The 18,297-nt window shown below is 43.3% G+C and overlaps 1 protein-coding gene across 1 annotated transcript; it reads left to right on the forward strand.

Annotated features, from left to right (window-relative positions):
- Positions 1-5,274: 5,274 nt before the first annotated feature.
- Positions 5,275-16,388, forward strand: SRSF6 (serine and arginine rich splicing factor 6). Its single transcript, XM_064276098.1, has 6 exons — positions 5,275-5,516; positions 5,733-5,881; positions 7,131-7,255; positions 7,393-7,601; positions 7,880-7,963; positions 8,075-16,388. Exons 1-6 carry the CDS (start codon positions 5,410-5,412, stop codon positions 8,433-8,435), a joined length of 1,035 nt encoding a protein of 344 aa, XP_064132168.1. The 5' UTR covers positions 5,275-5,409; the 3' UTR covers positions 8,436-16,388.
- Positions 16,389-18,297: the final 1,909 nt, after the last annotated feature.

Raw genomic sequence — 18,297 nt, forward strand, 5'->3', positions numbered from 1 at the left:
ACCAGTCAGGTGAAAGCAAAAGAAGAAAACTTCATTTCGTTGGCCAAGTAAAGGAGTACAGGGGGACCACGTGTCAAGATGACGCCTCCATCCGGCAGGCACCGGGGCTTATATAGAGGAAGGAAACAGGGTAGGGGCGGGCACTTCTTCAAGGCGTGTTCAGGGCGTGTCCGGGGGCGTGGTCATAAGGACTGGTGGGCAGCTCTTGTCATACTGCCAACGTCATCAGATCAGCCAGATCAGCGCAGTCGCACTGGGGCCTTCAGTGAGGGGAAATGGCAGCTTAGCTCCGCCTCACTTGCCATCTGGTGGTTTCCCGCCTCAGTAGAGTGGTTAAAGGAGGGTTTGAGCAGAGACCAAAACAAAGTGAGGGAACAAGTCATAGTATAAGGGTTCCAGAGACAGGGAGCCGGTCGGTGCCAATACCCTGAGGAAGTTGTGTGCTTGGCACGTTCAAGGGACAGTAAGAAGTAGGTGGGAGAAGAAGTGGGAAGTAATGCAGTTCAAAAGTTGATGGGGACATGATCGGGTGGGACCTACTCTCACTGATGTTCAAAAACCACCACAAACCCAACCCAATAACCACATATACACCCATATACAGGGTTGGGCTTTTGAGGGTTTGTGGTGGTGCTGGTTGTTTACGAAAATGGGACAATATATACATTAAAACTTAATATAACAACACACCATAGGCATTGTTCCAAGTCAATAACATAGATCAGGGGTTGGCAATTTTTTTCTGTAAAGATCCAGACAGTAAATAATTTAGGTTTTGCGGGCCAGATAGTCTCTGTCGACATGACTCAATACTGCTGTTGTGCAACTCGAAAGGTTAGATAAGAAGCTAGGGGGCAGTGAGTTTCTGTCCGTGGGGGAGGAGCAATTGGGAGAAGGAGGGAGAGAATGGTTGCACAATTTGAAAAATGCAATGAATGTCACTGAACTGTATGTGTAGGAGTTGTTGAACTGGTGTATGTTCTGTTGTGTATATTTTCAACAACAATTAAAAAATAAAAAATTTTAAAAAACTGCTAAAAAAATACTGCTGTTATAGCAGGAATGTAGCCATATACGATATGCAAATAAATGGGTGTGGCTATGGTCCATTAAGACTTTATTTACAGAACAGGTAGCAGGCCAGATTTGACCTGGGGCCACAGTTTGCAGACCCCTGACATAGGTCTTCACTGCTGTATCCCCAGTGCCTAGAATAGTGCCTAGCATATCATATGCACTCGGGATTTGAAATAGCGACCAGATTGAAAACCACAATAAAAAAAAACACAGTAAGTATGCTCTCTAGACTGTGCAATCTGGGTAATTGTGAATTTGAAGTTAACACCCTTCTGGATCAGACTGAGGGGACTCGACTTCCCTTGCTGACAGACTCCTGCAGTTGCCTCCACAATTTTAGGATGAGCAGCGATGGAGCAATCTTTATCTGCCACAATTGCAGGTGTCTAAGGAAATGAGGTTCCCCGCTGCAATGCCACCATTTCTCTTTGAAGTTTTTCATCTAAAACATCAACAGAAGCGAGTTAGTCCATCAGCAAGACTCCACAGAATGCTGATGGCCCAGCACTCCCCTATTATTTGAAGCTGTTTCCTTTTCTGTGGCCAGGCTATTCAGTTTTTCTCAGAGAGTGGCCACTGGGCTCTGGTGAAAGAGAGGTGAGAGGAAGTACGGGACAATGTCAACTGCATCTTTCTCTTTGGGCAAATGAACTGCAAGGAGAGAGGTGGCAACACCCTGCTCTGCATGTGTATTATTTAATAAATACTACCCCATCACTTTGCTGTTTCTTCATGCCGTCGAATTGATTCCAACTCACGGCAATCCCGTAGAACAGAGTAAAACTCTGTACTACTCTTGTAGCCTTTCTGGAAGCAGCCTGCCACCTCTTTCTCTACTTTAGAAAAATCAGCCCTTGAAAATCCTATGGAGCACAGTTCTACCCTGACACACACGGGGTCACCGTGAGTTTGAATCAAAGCAATGGCAACTGGTTTTTGGGTTTTTGGGGTTTTTTTTTCCAGCCTTGTATCTTTTGGCTTCTGCTTGAAAACTGTGGTTAAATATAGGATATTTAGAACACAGGGGAGGCCCATTCTCAGCAACACACAGCACCCTTATTTGCTCAGTGTTCTTAAAATAAAAGAAACCAAACTCATTGCCATCAAGTCAATTCTGACTAGGGTTTCCAAGGAGTGCCTGCTGGATTCAAACTGCCGACCTTTGGTTAGCAGCCATAACTCTTAACCACAACGCCACCAGGGTTTCTGACCCCCAGGGAACATTTGGCAAAGTCTGGAGACATTTTTGGCTATCATGACTTGGGAAGGGGGACTGATATTGACATTCAGGGGATAAAAGTCATACTGTCTATGCTTAAAGCTAGGTTAAAAAGGTAGGTAAACCTTTCTTTTTATATTTGTGGAATACAGTAGTTAGAGAAATGAGAACTTAACAATGTAAAAACATTTTTCACTCATCAAATTTTAAAATTTGTTAACATTCGTTATTGGCCAAAGGTATGGGGAAGTGGCACTCATTTATTATTGATGCAACCGAAACTTCCTTTTGGTAAGGAGGAGTCCTGGAGGTGAAGTGGTTAAGAGGTCAGCTGCCAAACAAAGGTTGGCAGCTTGAACCCACCAGCTGCTCCTTGGAGAAAGATGTGGCAGTCTACTTATGTAGAGGGCTGGGGACCATGGTCTCAGGGGACATCTAGCTCAATTGGCATAACATAGTTTATTTAAAAAAGTTCTACATCCCGCATTGGTGTGTAGTGTCTGGGGGTCTTAAAAGCTTGTGAGCCACCACTGGTCCCACTCCATCTGGAGCAAGAGAGAATGAAGAACACCAGAGATAGAAGGGAAATATTAGTCCAAAGGACTAAGGACCACAACTACCACTGCCTCCACCAGACTGAGTCCAGCACAGCTAGGTGGTGCCTAGCTACCACCACCAACTGCTGACAGGGATCACAATGGAGGGTCCAGATAGAGCTAGCCGAAAATGTAGAACAAATTTTTTTGTTTGTTTTATTTTTTTCCTCTTTTTTTTACTGTGCTTTAAGCGAAAGTTTATAGTTCAAGTCAGTTTCTCATACAAAAACTTAATACACACATTGTTACGTGACCCTAGTTGCTCTCCCTATAATGTGACAGCACACTCCTCTCCACCCTGTATTTCCTGTGCCCATTCAACCAGCTCCTGTCCCCCTCTGCCTTCTCATCTCGCCTGTGACAGGAGCTGCCCACATAGTCTCAAGTGTCTACTTGAGCTAAGAAGCACACTCCTCACCAGTATCATTTTATGTCTTATACTCCAATCTAATTCTTTGCCTGAAGAGCTGGCTTCAGGAATGGTTAGATTCCAGGTGCTATGTCCTCTAGGGTCCCTCCAGTCTCAGTCAGGCCATTAAGTCTGGTCTTTTCACTAGAATTTCAGTTCTGCAACCCACTTCTCTCCTGCTCCATCAAGGATTCTCTGTCGTGTTCCCTGTCAGGGCAGTCATTGGTGGTAGCCAGGCACCATCTAGTTCTCCTGGTTTCAGGCTAATGGAGTATCTGGTTTATGTGGCCCTTTCTGTCTCTTGGGCTCTTAAAAAAATATAGAACAAAATTCTAACTCATACACACAGAAGACCAGACTTACTGATCTGACAGAGACGGGAGAAACCCCAAGAGTATGGCCCCCAGACACACTTATAGCTCAGTAATGAAGGTTTGCCATTCAGCCAAAGTTCAGACAGGCCCATAAGACAAAACAAGACAAAATAGGCACACGAGCCCAGGGGCAAGGAAGAGAAGGCAAGAGGGGACAAAAAAGCTGGTAACGAGCAACTGAAGGCTGAGAAGTAGTCTTCGCATGTCATGGGGCTGGCAACCAATGTCACAAAACAATACGTGTATGAATTGTTTAATGAGAAACTAATTTGCTCTGTAAACCTTCATCTAAAGTACAAGAAAAGAAGAAGAAGAAAAAAAAAGACTACAGCCTTGGAAGCCTAATGGAGCAGTTCTACTCTGTCCTATAGGGTCGCTGTAAATTGGAGGGCAACGAGTCTGGCTTTGGTTTTTCATCTTCTTAGTTTTTGAAACATCATGCTCTGTTTTCTTCCCTGCATCTCTAGCCACTCCTTTTCAATCTTCTTTCCTATTGTGTGCCCTCAAGTCATTTCCCTATAGGACAGAACAGAACTAGGCTGTAATCTTTATGGGAGCAGATTGCCAGTCTTTTCTCCCCAGAGCGGCTGGTGGGTTCCTTCCAACCACTGACCTTCCAGTTAGCAGCCAACATTTTAACCACTGCTGGACCACGGCTCCTTCCCCTTTCCTGCACTAAATTACAGACTGCTACAGGCTTGGTCTTGGGGCTGCTTCTGCTCTCCATGTAAATTTATTCCTTTGGGGTTTTCATTCAGTTCTCCAGCTCTAAATGGCATCTCTACTGATAAATTTATATACATATACACCTATGTTTTATATACATATTTCTCACACAAGGCGCCTTCCAAGCCAACGGGGGAAAGACAGTATTTGGACGATGGACTCTCCATGTGAGGAAGAGAAAGACCTCATCTTTGTGGGAGAGCTGCCAGGTCTTGCTCAACCGGGCTTCGTTGTGAGCACCTACTATGAAATTCCCGTGTACACCCCGGTCTACTGGTGCCTCCCCAAGGAGGGAGAAGCGGGGACGTGCAGAGGCGGTGAAGGCTAATGAAGGCTTGAAATCCTGAGGGTTTTCAGCTGGCAGGGATGTGAGCTCGCAACGCGGGTCACACAAGCCCCGACCGTAAACCGCGGGCTCGGAGAAGCCGGATAATCAACCGTGTCCAAGAGCGCGTTCTCTACCAAACAGAGCGTGATCCAATCGGTGAAGGCAGTCTCGTTTTAAGGGGCCAATCATAGGCCACGGTGACCTATTATGACAACCTCGGGAGCCAATGAAAACCACGGATTCTCCCAGCCTGCCTTCAAGCTCCACTCCGGGTGAGCTCAGTTTTTCTAAAGGTACAACTAAGAAAACAAGTCCGTGGTTGGACGACGAGATACAAAGTCTAAAAAAATGGGTGGTGAGGGCTGGTAAAAACTCTGAGAGCGAGCAAAACCTCACGCCACCAAAACTTCACGCGTGGAGGAATCGCAAGTCACCAAGCGAAGGACTCCAACGCGGGCGGGTACGTGCTGCGCGCTAACGTCACACGCACCGAGCCCCGCCCCCCGTCCTTCCGTCCTTATAGCGTAGCCCTGGCGCGCGCGCGCGCCATTGTGTGGCTGAACTCGGCCGCCGCTGCGGTGTGAGGCTCCCGCCTGGGTACTCTTCCCCAGCCGCACCGCGGCTACTGCCTTGCGGTCCGCCGTTCGACAGTCAGCCTTCGGGCCCTGCCCGCCACGGCCATGCCACGCGTCTACATTGGACGCCTTAGCTACAACGTCCGGGAAAAGGACATCCAGCGCTTTTTCAGCGGCTATGGCCGCCTCCTCGAAGTAGACCTCAAAAATGGGTGAGTCGAATTAGGGCGCCCGCATCCGCCAGCTTCCCGGGTCTGACGGCCGAGGGGTCTACCGGAGGGTGGAGGCAGCCAGCCAAGGCCGCGGCGCCGCGTGGCAGGGCCTCCAAAATGGCGGCCGCGCGGGGCGGCGGGGGCGCGCGCGGGGCGGGAGCGCGCGGGCGGGCGCGCCCCCGGCTAACGACGGCCCGGCCCTCGCGCCGCCTCCAGGTACGGCTTCGTGGAGTTCGAGGACTCCCGCGACGCCGACGACGCCGTTTACGAGCTGAACGGCAAGGATCTTTGCGGCGAGCGCGTGATCGTAGAGCACGCCCGGGGCCCGCGCCGCGATCGAGACGGCTACAGCTACGGAAGCCGCAGTGAGTCTTACCCCCTTGCGCTCCGCGTCTTGGGGACCTAGGGGGGCGGGCGCAGGCACTGGGGTGGGCGGGGTGGGGCCTCCCAACCCGGGCAGGCGCGGTGGCTGGGGACGTTTGGCTCGGGTATCCCCGGGCTCTTCTGCCTTCACGCCTGCCCGGGGAAGCCACGGGACGCCGGAGCGCAGGGATCGGGTTGCGGGTTTGCTAAGTTGGGGGCGGGTTGGCTTCTAGGCACTTGTCAGCACTGTCGTGGGCACTGCCTACGGAGGAAGTAAGGGGTGGCTGTATTCCTTGTATCCCACTTGCTTACCTGTCAGTGCGTTAGCTAGAAATGTGAATGTTTTTGCTAAGAAGTTTGGGGGCAGGCTAGGGTGGAGGAGGGGGCGGGGAAGGGGAGAAGTTTAAAGCTTGGGCCTTAAAAGTGGTGGGATTAAAGAAAATAATTCGCTGTTTGAAGTAGTGTGGTACTGAACCACAAACTAAATATAAGTAAGCTTTATGCTATATATGAATTAATTGGGGCATGTTATTGGGAGGGGGTAGGGGGGTTGGTTATGTTAAATGTTTGATGTTGAAATTGTTGCATGTTGAATTCAAACTTTTTAACAAGTCCTTGATGTTTCAATTTGAAAGTGACCAATGGGGCTGAGGCTGTGTCCACTGAGGCTAAGATGACTGCCTTTCCTGATTGGCCTTGGCTTTTCCATACATTGTGTGACCCTTGCCCTATGACCCTTTGGCTGACCTTACCGGAAGCCATGACGACAGCAGCCTTTTGCCATTAGACGCAGGGTGATGGTGAGGATTCCAAGGGTTAGACAAAACTGGTTAATCTGAACTAGGTGACTGTTACCTTGCGTGTTTTGTGGCCAAACCACCACCAAAAACCTCACACTGTGATGTAAGTACTTAGTGTAACTAGTAAACATTTTTGTAAAATGTAGAAATGCATGTAATCAGTTAAGTTTTATATTTTACAATGTTCTGTAAAATAAAACTTAGCGAGGTAAATTGAATAAAGGAGCAGTCACTCTCTAACAGATTATAGGAGAAGTTTAGTTGGATTTAGCGTATTTGACTTGCCTTTAATTTAATTTATGGCAAATCACAAATGTATCAAAGGTTTAGCAATATAATAGCAAAGTCCTACTCCAGTAAATAAAAGTTGATATGTTTGTACTAACTATCAAAAGACATTATGCGTCACTATCATTACAAAGCATCTAATTGTTCCCTCCGTGTGATAAAGGTGGTGGAGGTGGATACAGCAGTCGGAGAACATCTGGCAGAGACAAATATGGACCACCTGTTCGTACAGAGCACAGGCTTATTGTAGAAAATCTTTCTAGTCGTTGTAGTTGGCAAGATTTAAAGGTATGTCCTATATGAAGTGTTGAAATGATAAGATCAGTGCTCAAAAGATAGGCTCTTGATGACACATTTCTTATTTCTGAGCATCAAGCATAGGTCTTTAGATTTTAGAGTCTGAGCAGTCTTGTGTTGCTGTTTAGGATTTCATGAGGCAAGCAGGTGAAGTAACATATGCGGATGCTCACAAAGAACGTGCAAATGAAGGTGTGATTGAGTTCCGCTCCTACTCTGACATGAAGCGTGCTTTGGATAAACTGGATGGTACAGAAATAAATGGCAGAAACATTAGGCTTATTGAAGATAAACCACGAACGAGCCACAGGCGGTCGTACTCTGGAAGCAGATCAAGGTAACTTGTTGGAAGACGGGGCAGGAGAGGGGAGTATTTGCCAAAAATAAAATGAAGTGCTGAGTGATTTTAATTACTATATAATTGAACTTAAAGCAGGACGTAGTTTCTTTTTAGTTGTGCATCATGGGTTCTTTTCAGATGCTTTGGTATTGGATTTCTTGATTCTGCAGTAAGCAACTACATTTTTTGTTGGTTTATTTCTTTTGCTAAATAGCCCAAACATATTCATGCTGAGATGTATTGCGATTAAGATTTCATCGTGTTTCTCGTTACAGGTCACGGTCTAGAAGAAGGTCACGAAGTAGGAGTCGCAGGAGCAGCCGCAGTAGATCTCGAAGTATCTCAAAAAGCCGCTCCCGGTAAGTAACGCACTGTTGGTTATTTTCCTGAATACATTACTATGCTTGTTTGTTGGGTACATGTGTGTTCTGGCAAGGTATTAGGAAAAAATTTGGCTTTGTTTTGTTCAGATCCAGGTCGCGGAGCAAAGGTCGATCACGTTCTCGATCAAAAGGCAGGAAATCCAGATCAAAGAGCAAATCTAAGGCCAAGTCTGATCGGGGTACCCGTTCTCGCTCTCGAAGTAGATCTAAGGATGAGTATGAGAAATCTCGAAGCAGATCTCGTTCTCGATCTCGTTCTCCCAAGGAAAATGGAAATGGTGATATAAAGTCAAAATCCAGATCAAGGAGCCAGTCTCGGTCCAATTCACCCTTACCTGTTCCACCCTCAAAGGCTCGTTCTGCGTCCCCTCCGCCAAAAAGAGCTACGTCAAGATCCCGTTCTAGGTCTCACTCAAAGTCGAGGTCCAGATCAAGTTCCAGAGATTAACCCAGAACTGTATGTTCTTTGCACACTATTATGGAACACTTTCTTACTTGCTTAGGCAGTTACTCCTATGTGTTTGTTCTTGGCCTCTTTTGCAAGAGGAGTTACCTGAAAGGAGGGGCACAGAGAAATTTGATTTGTGGCCAAATTTGATGAAAAAGATGAGGTTCTAAAGAAACGTTGGCATGAAGTCAAAGATCTTCTCCCTTCTTTGTAGAATTAAGATAACTTTGATTTTATAGCTTTTGAGCTAAAATAAACTTTTGTAAAGATTAAGCTCATTTAGATTTTTTTTTTTTTAATGTTTCAGCAGGATCTGCTGCAGGGGTTTTTTGTTGTTTTGTTTGTTGGCTTATTTTTACTGTTTCAAGCTTTGAATACTTAAGGCTTTAGAGGGAGAGCTCAATTTTCAATTATGTTGGCTTTTTATAAAGCCTGAGTTACGTAAGATTTAAATAAAAGTTTGCTTCCGACATGATTGCCTTATCGAGTAGGTCAATATTAAATTCCATTAATATCTGCTGTGGAAACAATGTAAATTCTACTTAGGTGTAAAACAAGGCAAACCTTTGACCAGCAATAAATTATTCCGTTTGGATAATGTTACTTTGTGCTGTTACTCAAATTTCCCAAAGTCTTATTTGTCCCTTTAACAAATTAGATTAAAAATAAAAGGTACTTTATAGTTAGTGAATCTGTTCTGCAATTTTGCTTAAATTAATTGGTTTTAAATAATGATTTTTTTTTTTTTTTAAGTTGTACTCTTCCAAGAAATAGCTCCTAATACTTTGGATTTCATTTAGCCAGTAATCCCACTTTCTGGAAGTGGTTGGTGTGATGACTGTTTGTTAGGGTATGGTTTGATGCTCTTTACTGCTTGTTACGTAAAAATGACGAAAATATCATTTGTTTTATCGGGAATTTAGTACATTCTTGTTCAAAGTAAAAAATACGGCATCTTCTGTTGGAAGATCATTTAATAGGCAAGTTAACATGTTACTTGGTAAAGTCAGTTGCAATTAAAGTAAAATCCCACCCAACAATCAGCTCCCTTAGTAGTTAGTGGGGTTATGTGATAACTGATCATCCTTCTAAGCTTTATACAGTGTGTAGTTTGGGAAAAAGGTTAAATGGGTAGACCCTAAATTTTTTTGTACTTTTATTATGACTGAAGTGTAATGAGTACTGTGGAACCCAAACTCTTGCACTGCGAATTTGTAGGAGTTACTGGGTTAACAATTAGTCCATACCCCCATAAGCCTAATTACTTGAAATTGCAGTTTGAGATATGGATTATTTATACTCCTCTGCCTCGACAGCACTGGGTTTTCTTTTTGCTCAAATATTTCAAATGGTTTTTGAAATTAATTTAGAAGCACACATCATTAAGGTTTTGTTTTTTGTTTTTTTTTTTTTAATACTTTCTAGGGGTTGTGCCTATGTAAGGTACCAAGAGTTGGGTTCAGGTAGAACATGTATATTGCTCACTGTGCCACAGGGGTAACTGGAAACCATACTATTCCAGGGTGGTTTTTTGGGTTCAGTAGTACAGAAGGCATACCTAATAAAATGAGGCAGAATGAAATAATCGAGTCAAAATTAAGATCTAGGTGTCAAAATAGAGTAACTGGGAGTACTTGAAACAAGTAGAAGGTCTCTGAGTTGGCTTTGCTTCAGAGAAAAAAAATTAAATGGACAATTAAATTTGTTTTTAAGAAATTCTTGGGCTTCTTGTTACAGTTTTTAAAGTCTAATTTTAAGAATCTAGTGCCCCCAAAAAGTTGATTGTTTATGTGAACTTAGTGTTTTTTTAATAGGTGCTTACTGTTAAGGAGATTTTTTTTTTTTTTTTAATAGAAACTGCAGAATTTGAGAGTTCTTTACCATTTTCTTAATGGTGCCAGTAATGATAATCTGTTGTTTTGCTTATTTGAAAGAACAGAAATGATTTTTAATATATAAAAAGGCAAACCTCCATCACCTTTCAGAATTTAGTGTGTAAGGACAAGTCTTAAGAATTGGCTTTGACCAAAGTTACCTTGTTTTCCAGGAAAATATAAAAGCTTTCAAGCCCACAGCCATTTAAAAGGAAGAGGGGAATAGTACAGTGTGAAATCTGGCTTTCAGAAAATAGCCAGTGTCCTTCACCTGGGCTTTCCTGTTACCTCACATGGTAATAGGCAAGTTTGTCCACATTGTTACCTGCCCCAGAAGTGAATAATTGTATAGGTAAATCTGCACCCATAAAAATTGCCTAGTAATAGCTAAGAACAATTTATTAAAAATCTAGTCCTGCTGCATAACCTGTGGAAACCACTGTTTATATCACTGGCCCACTTGAGAACATACGAGTTGACTGAGAAAATGTTTAGTTCCTTGCTGACTTGTGAGTAGAACCTGAGAGTCTTAGAACATGCCACAGGTTTGTCTGTGGCCAGGTGGAGTGTTAAGCTGATAGAGGGCAAAAGAGGAAAAGTAGGTTAGGAACATCCTGATTCCCCCATATTTTACTTGATAGTTTTTATTGACACACCACAGTGCCTTCATGGCCACTTTGAGTCCTACCTGCTCCTGAACTTTTACCTTCCTGCTCCTGTGTCACCATTTTCATCTTGGTACTTTATTTCTCCCGTTGTGTTAACCTATGCTTTATCCCCTCAATAAAATGCTTCATAAGGGAAGGGCTTGGTTTGAATTTCTTGTGTGTTCCCACTTAGCATCCTTGACAAATGGGTTTTTGAGTTGGAATTGCCATTGGCATGCTGTTCCTAGAGTACGAGAAAAGGATCTTGTAAGTTTCTTAGAAACGTGAATTGGGGATCAACATAACAGGGTTTATTTTGGTCAAGTTGTTATCCACTGTTTCAGTGTCTTTATCTGTGTAAATAGTATTTAAAACTACCTTAATATACTAGCTGTTACTATGAAGAATTGGACATGCTAAGTTACTTTTGTATTAACCTGCTTTATTTTCATATAGAATTTCCCAATTTTTACCTTCTAGTGGTTAAAACATTTTCCAGGGTATTTCCTAGATAAACTAGGAAGATTTAATCTTTTTCCTCGCAAGTCTTTAGCCTAATTTCTTTAATTTGGACTTGGGGCACTCTAAATTTAGCAGTTTACACTTAGAAAACCAACACTGACTTATTACTAATCTTGCTTTCAGAGGGCACTTTGTCTGACCTCATCCAGTTTCACTCCAGTGGTAATGGAACTTAGATGAAAGACTTAAAAGTGGAAAGCTCTGTTAACTTGATGTAATTAAAAAAGTATTATGTGCTTGGAAAGAGCCTACTTAGTAACGTAGCCACTGTTAGTAATTGTGTTTGCCCATGTTTCTGGTCATACGCGTATGCCATTCGTTTTCAGTGCTGAGCTGTCTGTGCCATAAGTAGAGTTCTGCACCTTCTTACTGAGCATTGCTAGCGCAGAGATCTGTTAAACGGTGAGAAGTATACTGTCGGAGTTCCTGCATGGTGCAGACGGTTAATGTGATTGGCTGTTAATCGAGAGGTTGGAGGGTTGAGTCCAGTCCACCCAGAGGTGAAAGAAGGCCTTGGCAATCTACTTCTGAAAAATTGGCTACTGAAAATCCTGTGGAGCAGTTGTACTCGGATACATAGGAAAGATCACAGCCTTTGGAGTCAACTCAACAGCAGCTGGGGTTTTTTTTTTTTTTTTTTTAAACTGTCTATTTACATGCTAGTATTTGAGCTTTTGGGGTCAGTAACCACTGCTCGTGTTTATAACCCTAATGTGTGTGTCCATTTGCCAAATGGATTGTTACAATTGTGTGAATGAAGTAAATTCTGAATAGCTTGTTCAGATACGACTAGCCATTTTACAGCAATCCCAGGTGGTCCCGTAGTACAGCCCTTAATAAAGTGGTTAATTCATTTTTAATAGTAGTCATGGTTCAAAAATCGGAAGATACTATACAATAAAATTTGCCTTTGACCCCTTGGGGAAAGATGAGAGTGCTAGTTTCTAATACATCCTGGAGATGTGCCCAGAAAAAGGTTAATGGTCCCAATAGCTTCATCATCACATAGCCCACTTGAATTTTGCAAAGACAAGTGATAAGTATTATAGCTTGTATCGGAAAACAATTATTAGTAATCTGTTATTCACAGTTCAGTGTAGTCAATATATTTATACCCATTTTAGGGATCATTTCTAAGGTAGTCAGTACTGTAATAGCATGAGTCTTTCTAAGCAGAATCAAGGTTTAAATCTTGGTAGGTATCTTTCCCTTTTATTTATCTATTTCCTAGGAACAGAGACATTCTCTTAGATGTTAGCTGCATTTGAGTCAGCCCCAATGCACGGCAACCCCATGCGCAACAGAACAAAACTCTTACCTGCTCTTGTGCCTTCCCCATGATGGGTTGTAGACCTGACTGCTGTGACCCATACGTTTTTATTGGTTAATTTTGGAAGTGGATCAATGCAGTTCCCCCCCACCCCCGCTGGTTTTTTGATGGAAACTGCTGAACCCTATTTAGCATCATAGTGAATGCAAGCCTCCACTGACCTGAATTAAACCCAGGTCTCCACCTGTTGCTGTGGACGCAGTTCTGAGTCATAGTGACCCCATGTGTATAGAACTGCTGCATAGGGTTTTCAAGGTTGTGCCCTTTCTCAGGCCTATCTCCCAAGGTGTCTGTGGATGGGTTCTCACTGTCAGCCTTTCGCCTAACACTTAACCCTTTGCACCACTCAGGGACTTCGGGTTGGAAGGTGAGAATCCCTTAGGTACTACAGCGTAATTGTCTAGTTATTGAAATTGAGAAATTAACAAGTGTACTATTAGCTAAGCCACAGTCCATATTTCATCAGTTCCTCTTTTTTTTCCCTCTGTTGTTCCAGGTTTATCTATTGTATTTTGTTGCCATGGCTGTTTAGTCTCCTTTAATCTGGAACAACCTTGGCTTTGACTTTTGAAGAGTAAAGGACAGTTATTTTATGAAATTGCCTTCAGTTGGGTTTGCTGTATCTTCATGATTGCATTTTTGGCAGGAGTATCACAAGAATGAGACTGCCGTCAATCCATCATGTCCGGTGGCACATGGTATTATTAACTTGGGTCACTGTAAAGTCACTTTGCCCTTTTGTAATTAAATTGTTGGGGGGACTAGAGTCTGTTACCTAGTTAACTCACCAAACTCACCCACTGCTTCAGCATTTATTGGTGATTTCCTAATCTATACTGGTATGTTCTACTGTAAAAAAGTTCTTTTTATGGGGAGTAAACTCTTAAAGGTAAGGTCGAGAGTCATGTTTCCAGGCGTGAGCCAATCATTTTGGAGATAAAGCTGGAGGGAGCTTTGATGGCATCAGATCGTGAATATTGTTATAAGGAGTAAATGCTGTTGTCAAAGTAGTTGGCACAATACTTGGTACAGTCACTCATTAAATAGTACCTGCCTTTAGGAATGGGTAGACCCTAAAACTATCTAGCTAGTTGAAAAAAAGGTAAGCAAAGCGAGTTGCTAAATGTGGAGCCCAAGTTAAGAGTGTTATCCTTGCTTTCTAGTCTTGATTGAATAGCCTTGACAGGTGCGTTATTTAAATACATTGCTTATTACTTTTTCTATGCAAAATTTCAAACACCAGAGAGACTGGTTAGATGAACCTCCCCCCATGTACTCACCCAATTTTAACAGTACCTGTCCACTTCCCCGGATAATTTTGAAGGAACCTAGACATTTCATCTCCAGGTCAGTATATACCTCTAAAAGGCATCTTAATCTGTAGGGTTTCTTTGTATTTTCTTGCAACATATTTGTTGAAGAAGCCCAGGTCTGAGTTACTTTGAATCAAACAGGGTTTTGAACCCGAACAAACTGGCTTGCTCGGGTTCAAACCCCTGCTGAGAATTTGCATTTGTAGTAAGTTTCCAGGCAGTGCTAATGATGCTGGTTAGAACAGTGGTTCCGAAATTTTATTACACTTTGATTACACGTAGGAATCATTCGGAGATCTTGTTAAAATGTGGATTCTGATTCAGTGTATCTGGGGTGGAAATGCAAATTCTCAACAGGGATTTGAAGCCCTGGAATCGACCTTAATAACAGCTCCCTTGCTTTCTGGTATGGTAGGATTTTTCAGGCTTTTCTGCACATTTCTAGCCTTACACGTGAAATCAGCCATTTCTCCAACTAAATTGGAAATGACATTTTGCAACCACGGTCTGAACCCTTGGGGTGCTCATTGCTACTGGTTTGGTTATAGGCCCTTTTAGTGGTGGACAGAGCTGGGAGGGAAACCATTGTCTTTTTTTCTCTCTGGCCACACAGATTATGTTACCTTCTGGTCACGTTGGTCATCTGAAGATCCTCTCCTTTAAACATCCCCAGCACTGTATCTGTGCAGCAGTTTTGCATCCCCTAACCATCTCGGTTGTCTTCCAGTCCTCTGATTTGTCAGTGTCTCATAAAGTGGAGCCGGCTAGTGGGCACAGCACTCCAGGTTTCCTGTAACCCTCACAGGCAGAGCAGTGCAGCAGCCTCCCTGCCTTACCTGATGCTTCCTTAGCTGAACTCTAGGTCAGTTCTGTCAAAGGGGTGAGGGATTTAAAAGGAAACTTCAGAATCCTGCATGATCTCTTTTCTGCACCTTCAGAGGGTTTAAGTGAGGGTTTTGAACCAGTTCAGTCCAGTGTGAATCCCTGAGAATTTGCACCCCCAGATATACTGATTCAGAACCTACATTTTAATAAGACCCCCCCAGGTGATTCTTCCATATAATAAATTTTGAGAACCACTGCTCTGCTACTGGTTCTCAGAATTGATCCCTAACCAGCATCATTAGCATAGCCTGGAAACTTGTTAGAAATGCAGATTCACAGCAGGGGTTCAAACCTGACCAAACCCATTTGAAGCCCTGGTTTAAACCAGATAATGTGTCGTCTTGTTCTGGCTAACAGGAGTAGAGGAAGAAGGAAAAATCAGAGCCTAAATTTCAGTGTGATTCTAGAGTACACAACGGTGCTGTAGTTGTAATGAGCAAACAAGATCTTAGTTTTCATCCACCTTTGCCATAAATGGCAGTGGCCTCCCTGCAAACCAAGCAGGAACTCCAGCTCAGGCTACACTACAGCTGTGATTGCAATAAGGTGATCAGTGCTTTTGGGTGTTCTCAGGAAGTGACACCCTGGAAATCACTATGATCCAAACCCGCAGTCAGTAAACACTAATTAAAGGCCTACTAGGTGTGTACTAGGTTAAACTGCTCTCAGAAATATTTGCTCTCATTCCACCTCCACAAGCAGAGAGCATTTCCCATCCCTTGGTGTTGGGCATTGAAATTTTAGATGTGAAATGTGTGGTAGGCTGAATTATGACCCTTCCAAAATTTCCACATTCTCATCCCTGAAACATGTGAATATGTGACTTTACAGGGTAAAAGGGACTTTGCGGGTGTGATTAAGTTAAGCATCTTGAGATGGGGCGATTAACCTCCAAGTGGGCCCTTACAAGGAGACAGGCGGGAGGGTCAACTGTCAGAGTTGATGTGAAGATGGAAGCAGTCAGAGAGATTGGGGGATACTATGTTGCTGGCTTCCAAGAAGGAAGAAGAGGCTAAGAGCCAAGGAATGCAGACAATCTAGAACCGAGGAAAGGGATTCTGTCCTAGAACCTCCAGAAGGAGCATCGCTTTGCCGGCACCTTGTGTTTGGCCCAATGAAACCCATTTCAGAATTCTAACTAATAGGATTATAACAGTTAATGTTGTTTTAAGCCATGCGAGTCTTTTCCGATCAAGTGGATTCCTACCCGTGACAACCCCATGTGTTACAGAGTAGAACTACTCCATAGGGTTTTCTTGGCTGTAATCTTTATGGAAGCAAATCACCAGGCCTTTCTTCCATGTCACTGCTATGAAGGCTCAAACTGCCATCTTTTGGTAGCCAATTGCAAACCACTTGTGCCACCAGGGACCTAGTTTAAGTCACTAATTTTAATTTGTTACAGCAGCCATAGAAAACTAATACGTGACTGAAGTCTTCACAGCTCTTGCGCATTGCACTTGCTCACTTGGTTCTCTGCCATTGCCATGAGAAAAACTTACCTCAGCCTGCAAAGGAGAGAGGTGGGGTGGAGCTGCCTGTTCGTCCCAGCCACCTACAGCTTAAAGGAGAGCCCAACCTAAATCAACTAATGTGCAGACATGTGAAAAAATGGTTTTGTGCTACTAGGTTTTGAGGTTAGTAGTAGCTAACACAGGGAGTTAGGCAGCTCCGCTTATGTCTTTACAACGACCATGTGGTAGAAATTGTTCTGCGTTTTATGGATAATGAAACAGGTTTGGATTAATCCATGGGACCAGGATTGCACATAACTGGGAGTATCCTGACGTCCAGTATTTGTTTCATGTTGCTTGAACAAGTGTTATAGATACCTTCCATTTCTCTGCCTGGTTGGGTTCCGCCACTAGAGAACAGCAGTAGGACATGAGAGGGAGGGAGGGAAGAGACTGAGTTGGGGTATGGATTCCCACAGCTTCCTCTCTGAGGGTTCACTAAGGCTGGCTGTGGCCCTTGACCAAAGGTCACATGTTTGCTCCATGCAGCCCATCTTTACTCCAGATCCTGGTAACTACTGTCTCCTCTTGTGCTACTCTGTGGTCTTATGCTGACAATTGTGATTTTTCCACATCCTGCCCACACGTTTATAAATAGTCCCTTTATTAAATTCTCTTCAGATAATGGAATGTGCGTTCTGTTTCCAGTCATAACCCTAACTAATAACAGCAAGTAAGTTAAGCAATAAGTAAATATTTCATATTCCAGTGGGGTGTAAAATACTGATGATGTAGGTAAAGTTACAAAAGTCTCTCGTCATTTCATTCAGTATCAAAAGCCAGGAAGAGGTTCCTGAATTAACAAGTGCACCAAGTTTTTTTCAATAGATGTTATTTCATCTTAGAAATACCACCGATAGGTCTTCACAATCACCTGGCCTCTTGTTTCCATAGCTGGACAACTCTTAGATCTTATTCATCAGCCTGCTGAATTGTTCCTTTTGCAGGGACGTAGATACCATCCAAAAATTTTCTGATATCCTTGTTTTTAATTGTCATGGTCTGCTGGATTTGATAGAAGTTCAGTGTAGCTTCCTCCAAGAATTCATCTTTCTTGATTTGAGATACCAAACAAGCAACACCTGGCCTCATCCAAATCCTACAGATAATATCTTTCACCCAAGAAATTTCAAATTTCAGCAAGAGACCCGCTCTCCTGATGTTGATGGGAAGTGAGCATCTTGTAATGGCAGCCCAGTGTAACACCCTTGATCATGTTCTGTACATGACTACTGATAGCACAAACTATAGCCAGTTCTTTTCTATTCCTTCTCATTTGTCAACCCAAAGCCTTTACTTTTTCTTTCCAAGGAGACTGAGTTCTACATGGATGTGATTGACATCCCTCCACAGTGTTCCTCTGAGGCCCTTCACAATAACTGTGTCCCTTCAGAGTGATGTTGGCATTTTCTGGCATATCGGCATGCTAATTGAGGAGAATGGCCTTCATTCTTGCAGTAGATGCAGCAAAGCACACCAAGAAATTTTATTCTTGCCTCTCAGTAAATTAGCTTTTATAAGGGAAATGCCACCCCTCTTCCCTTGCCTTTGTACTTGGCTGACATCATCCAAGTGTATAGGTGTCTGGTTTGTACCAGAAAGCCAATGTGCTCCTTAACCTGAGTAGAGGAAGAATAAAGATTAGACAGTAACTCCTTAGCAACCCTATTCAGAGCAGCTGATTATGAAAGTACCTGATAAATGAAATTAGATATTGCCTAGGATAGACAGAACTAGAACAAAGCAAGGTGATGGCTTCTCAAGAGACTTCTAGGCT

The sequence above is a fragment of the Loxodonta africana genome, chromosome 24 (genome assembly GCF_030014295.1).
Source record: "Loxodonta africana isolate mLoxAfr1 chromosome 24, mLoxAfr1.hap2, whole genome shotgun sequence".
In the NCBI taxonomy this organism is placed as follows: domain Eukaryota; kingdom Metazoa; phylum Chordata; class Mammalia; order Proboscidea; family Elephantidae; genus Loxodonta; species Loxodonta africana.

Coding starts and splice junctions, on each gene's coding strand:
- SRSF6 (XM_064276098.1), top strand. CDS start 5,410: ATGCCACGCGTCTACATTGGACGCCTTAGCTACAACGTCCGGGAAAAG. Junction 5,517..5,732: donor GAAGTAGACCTCAAAAATGG/GTGAGTCGAATT, acceptor CGCCGCCTCCAG/GTACGGCTTCGTGGAGTTCG. Junction 7,256..7,392: donor GTAGTTGGCAAGATTTAAAG/GTATGTCCTATA, acceptor GTTGCTGTTTAG/GATTTCATGAGGCAAGCAGG.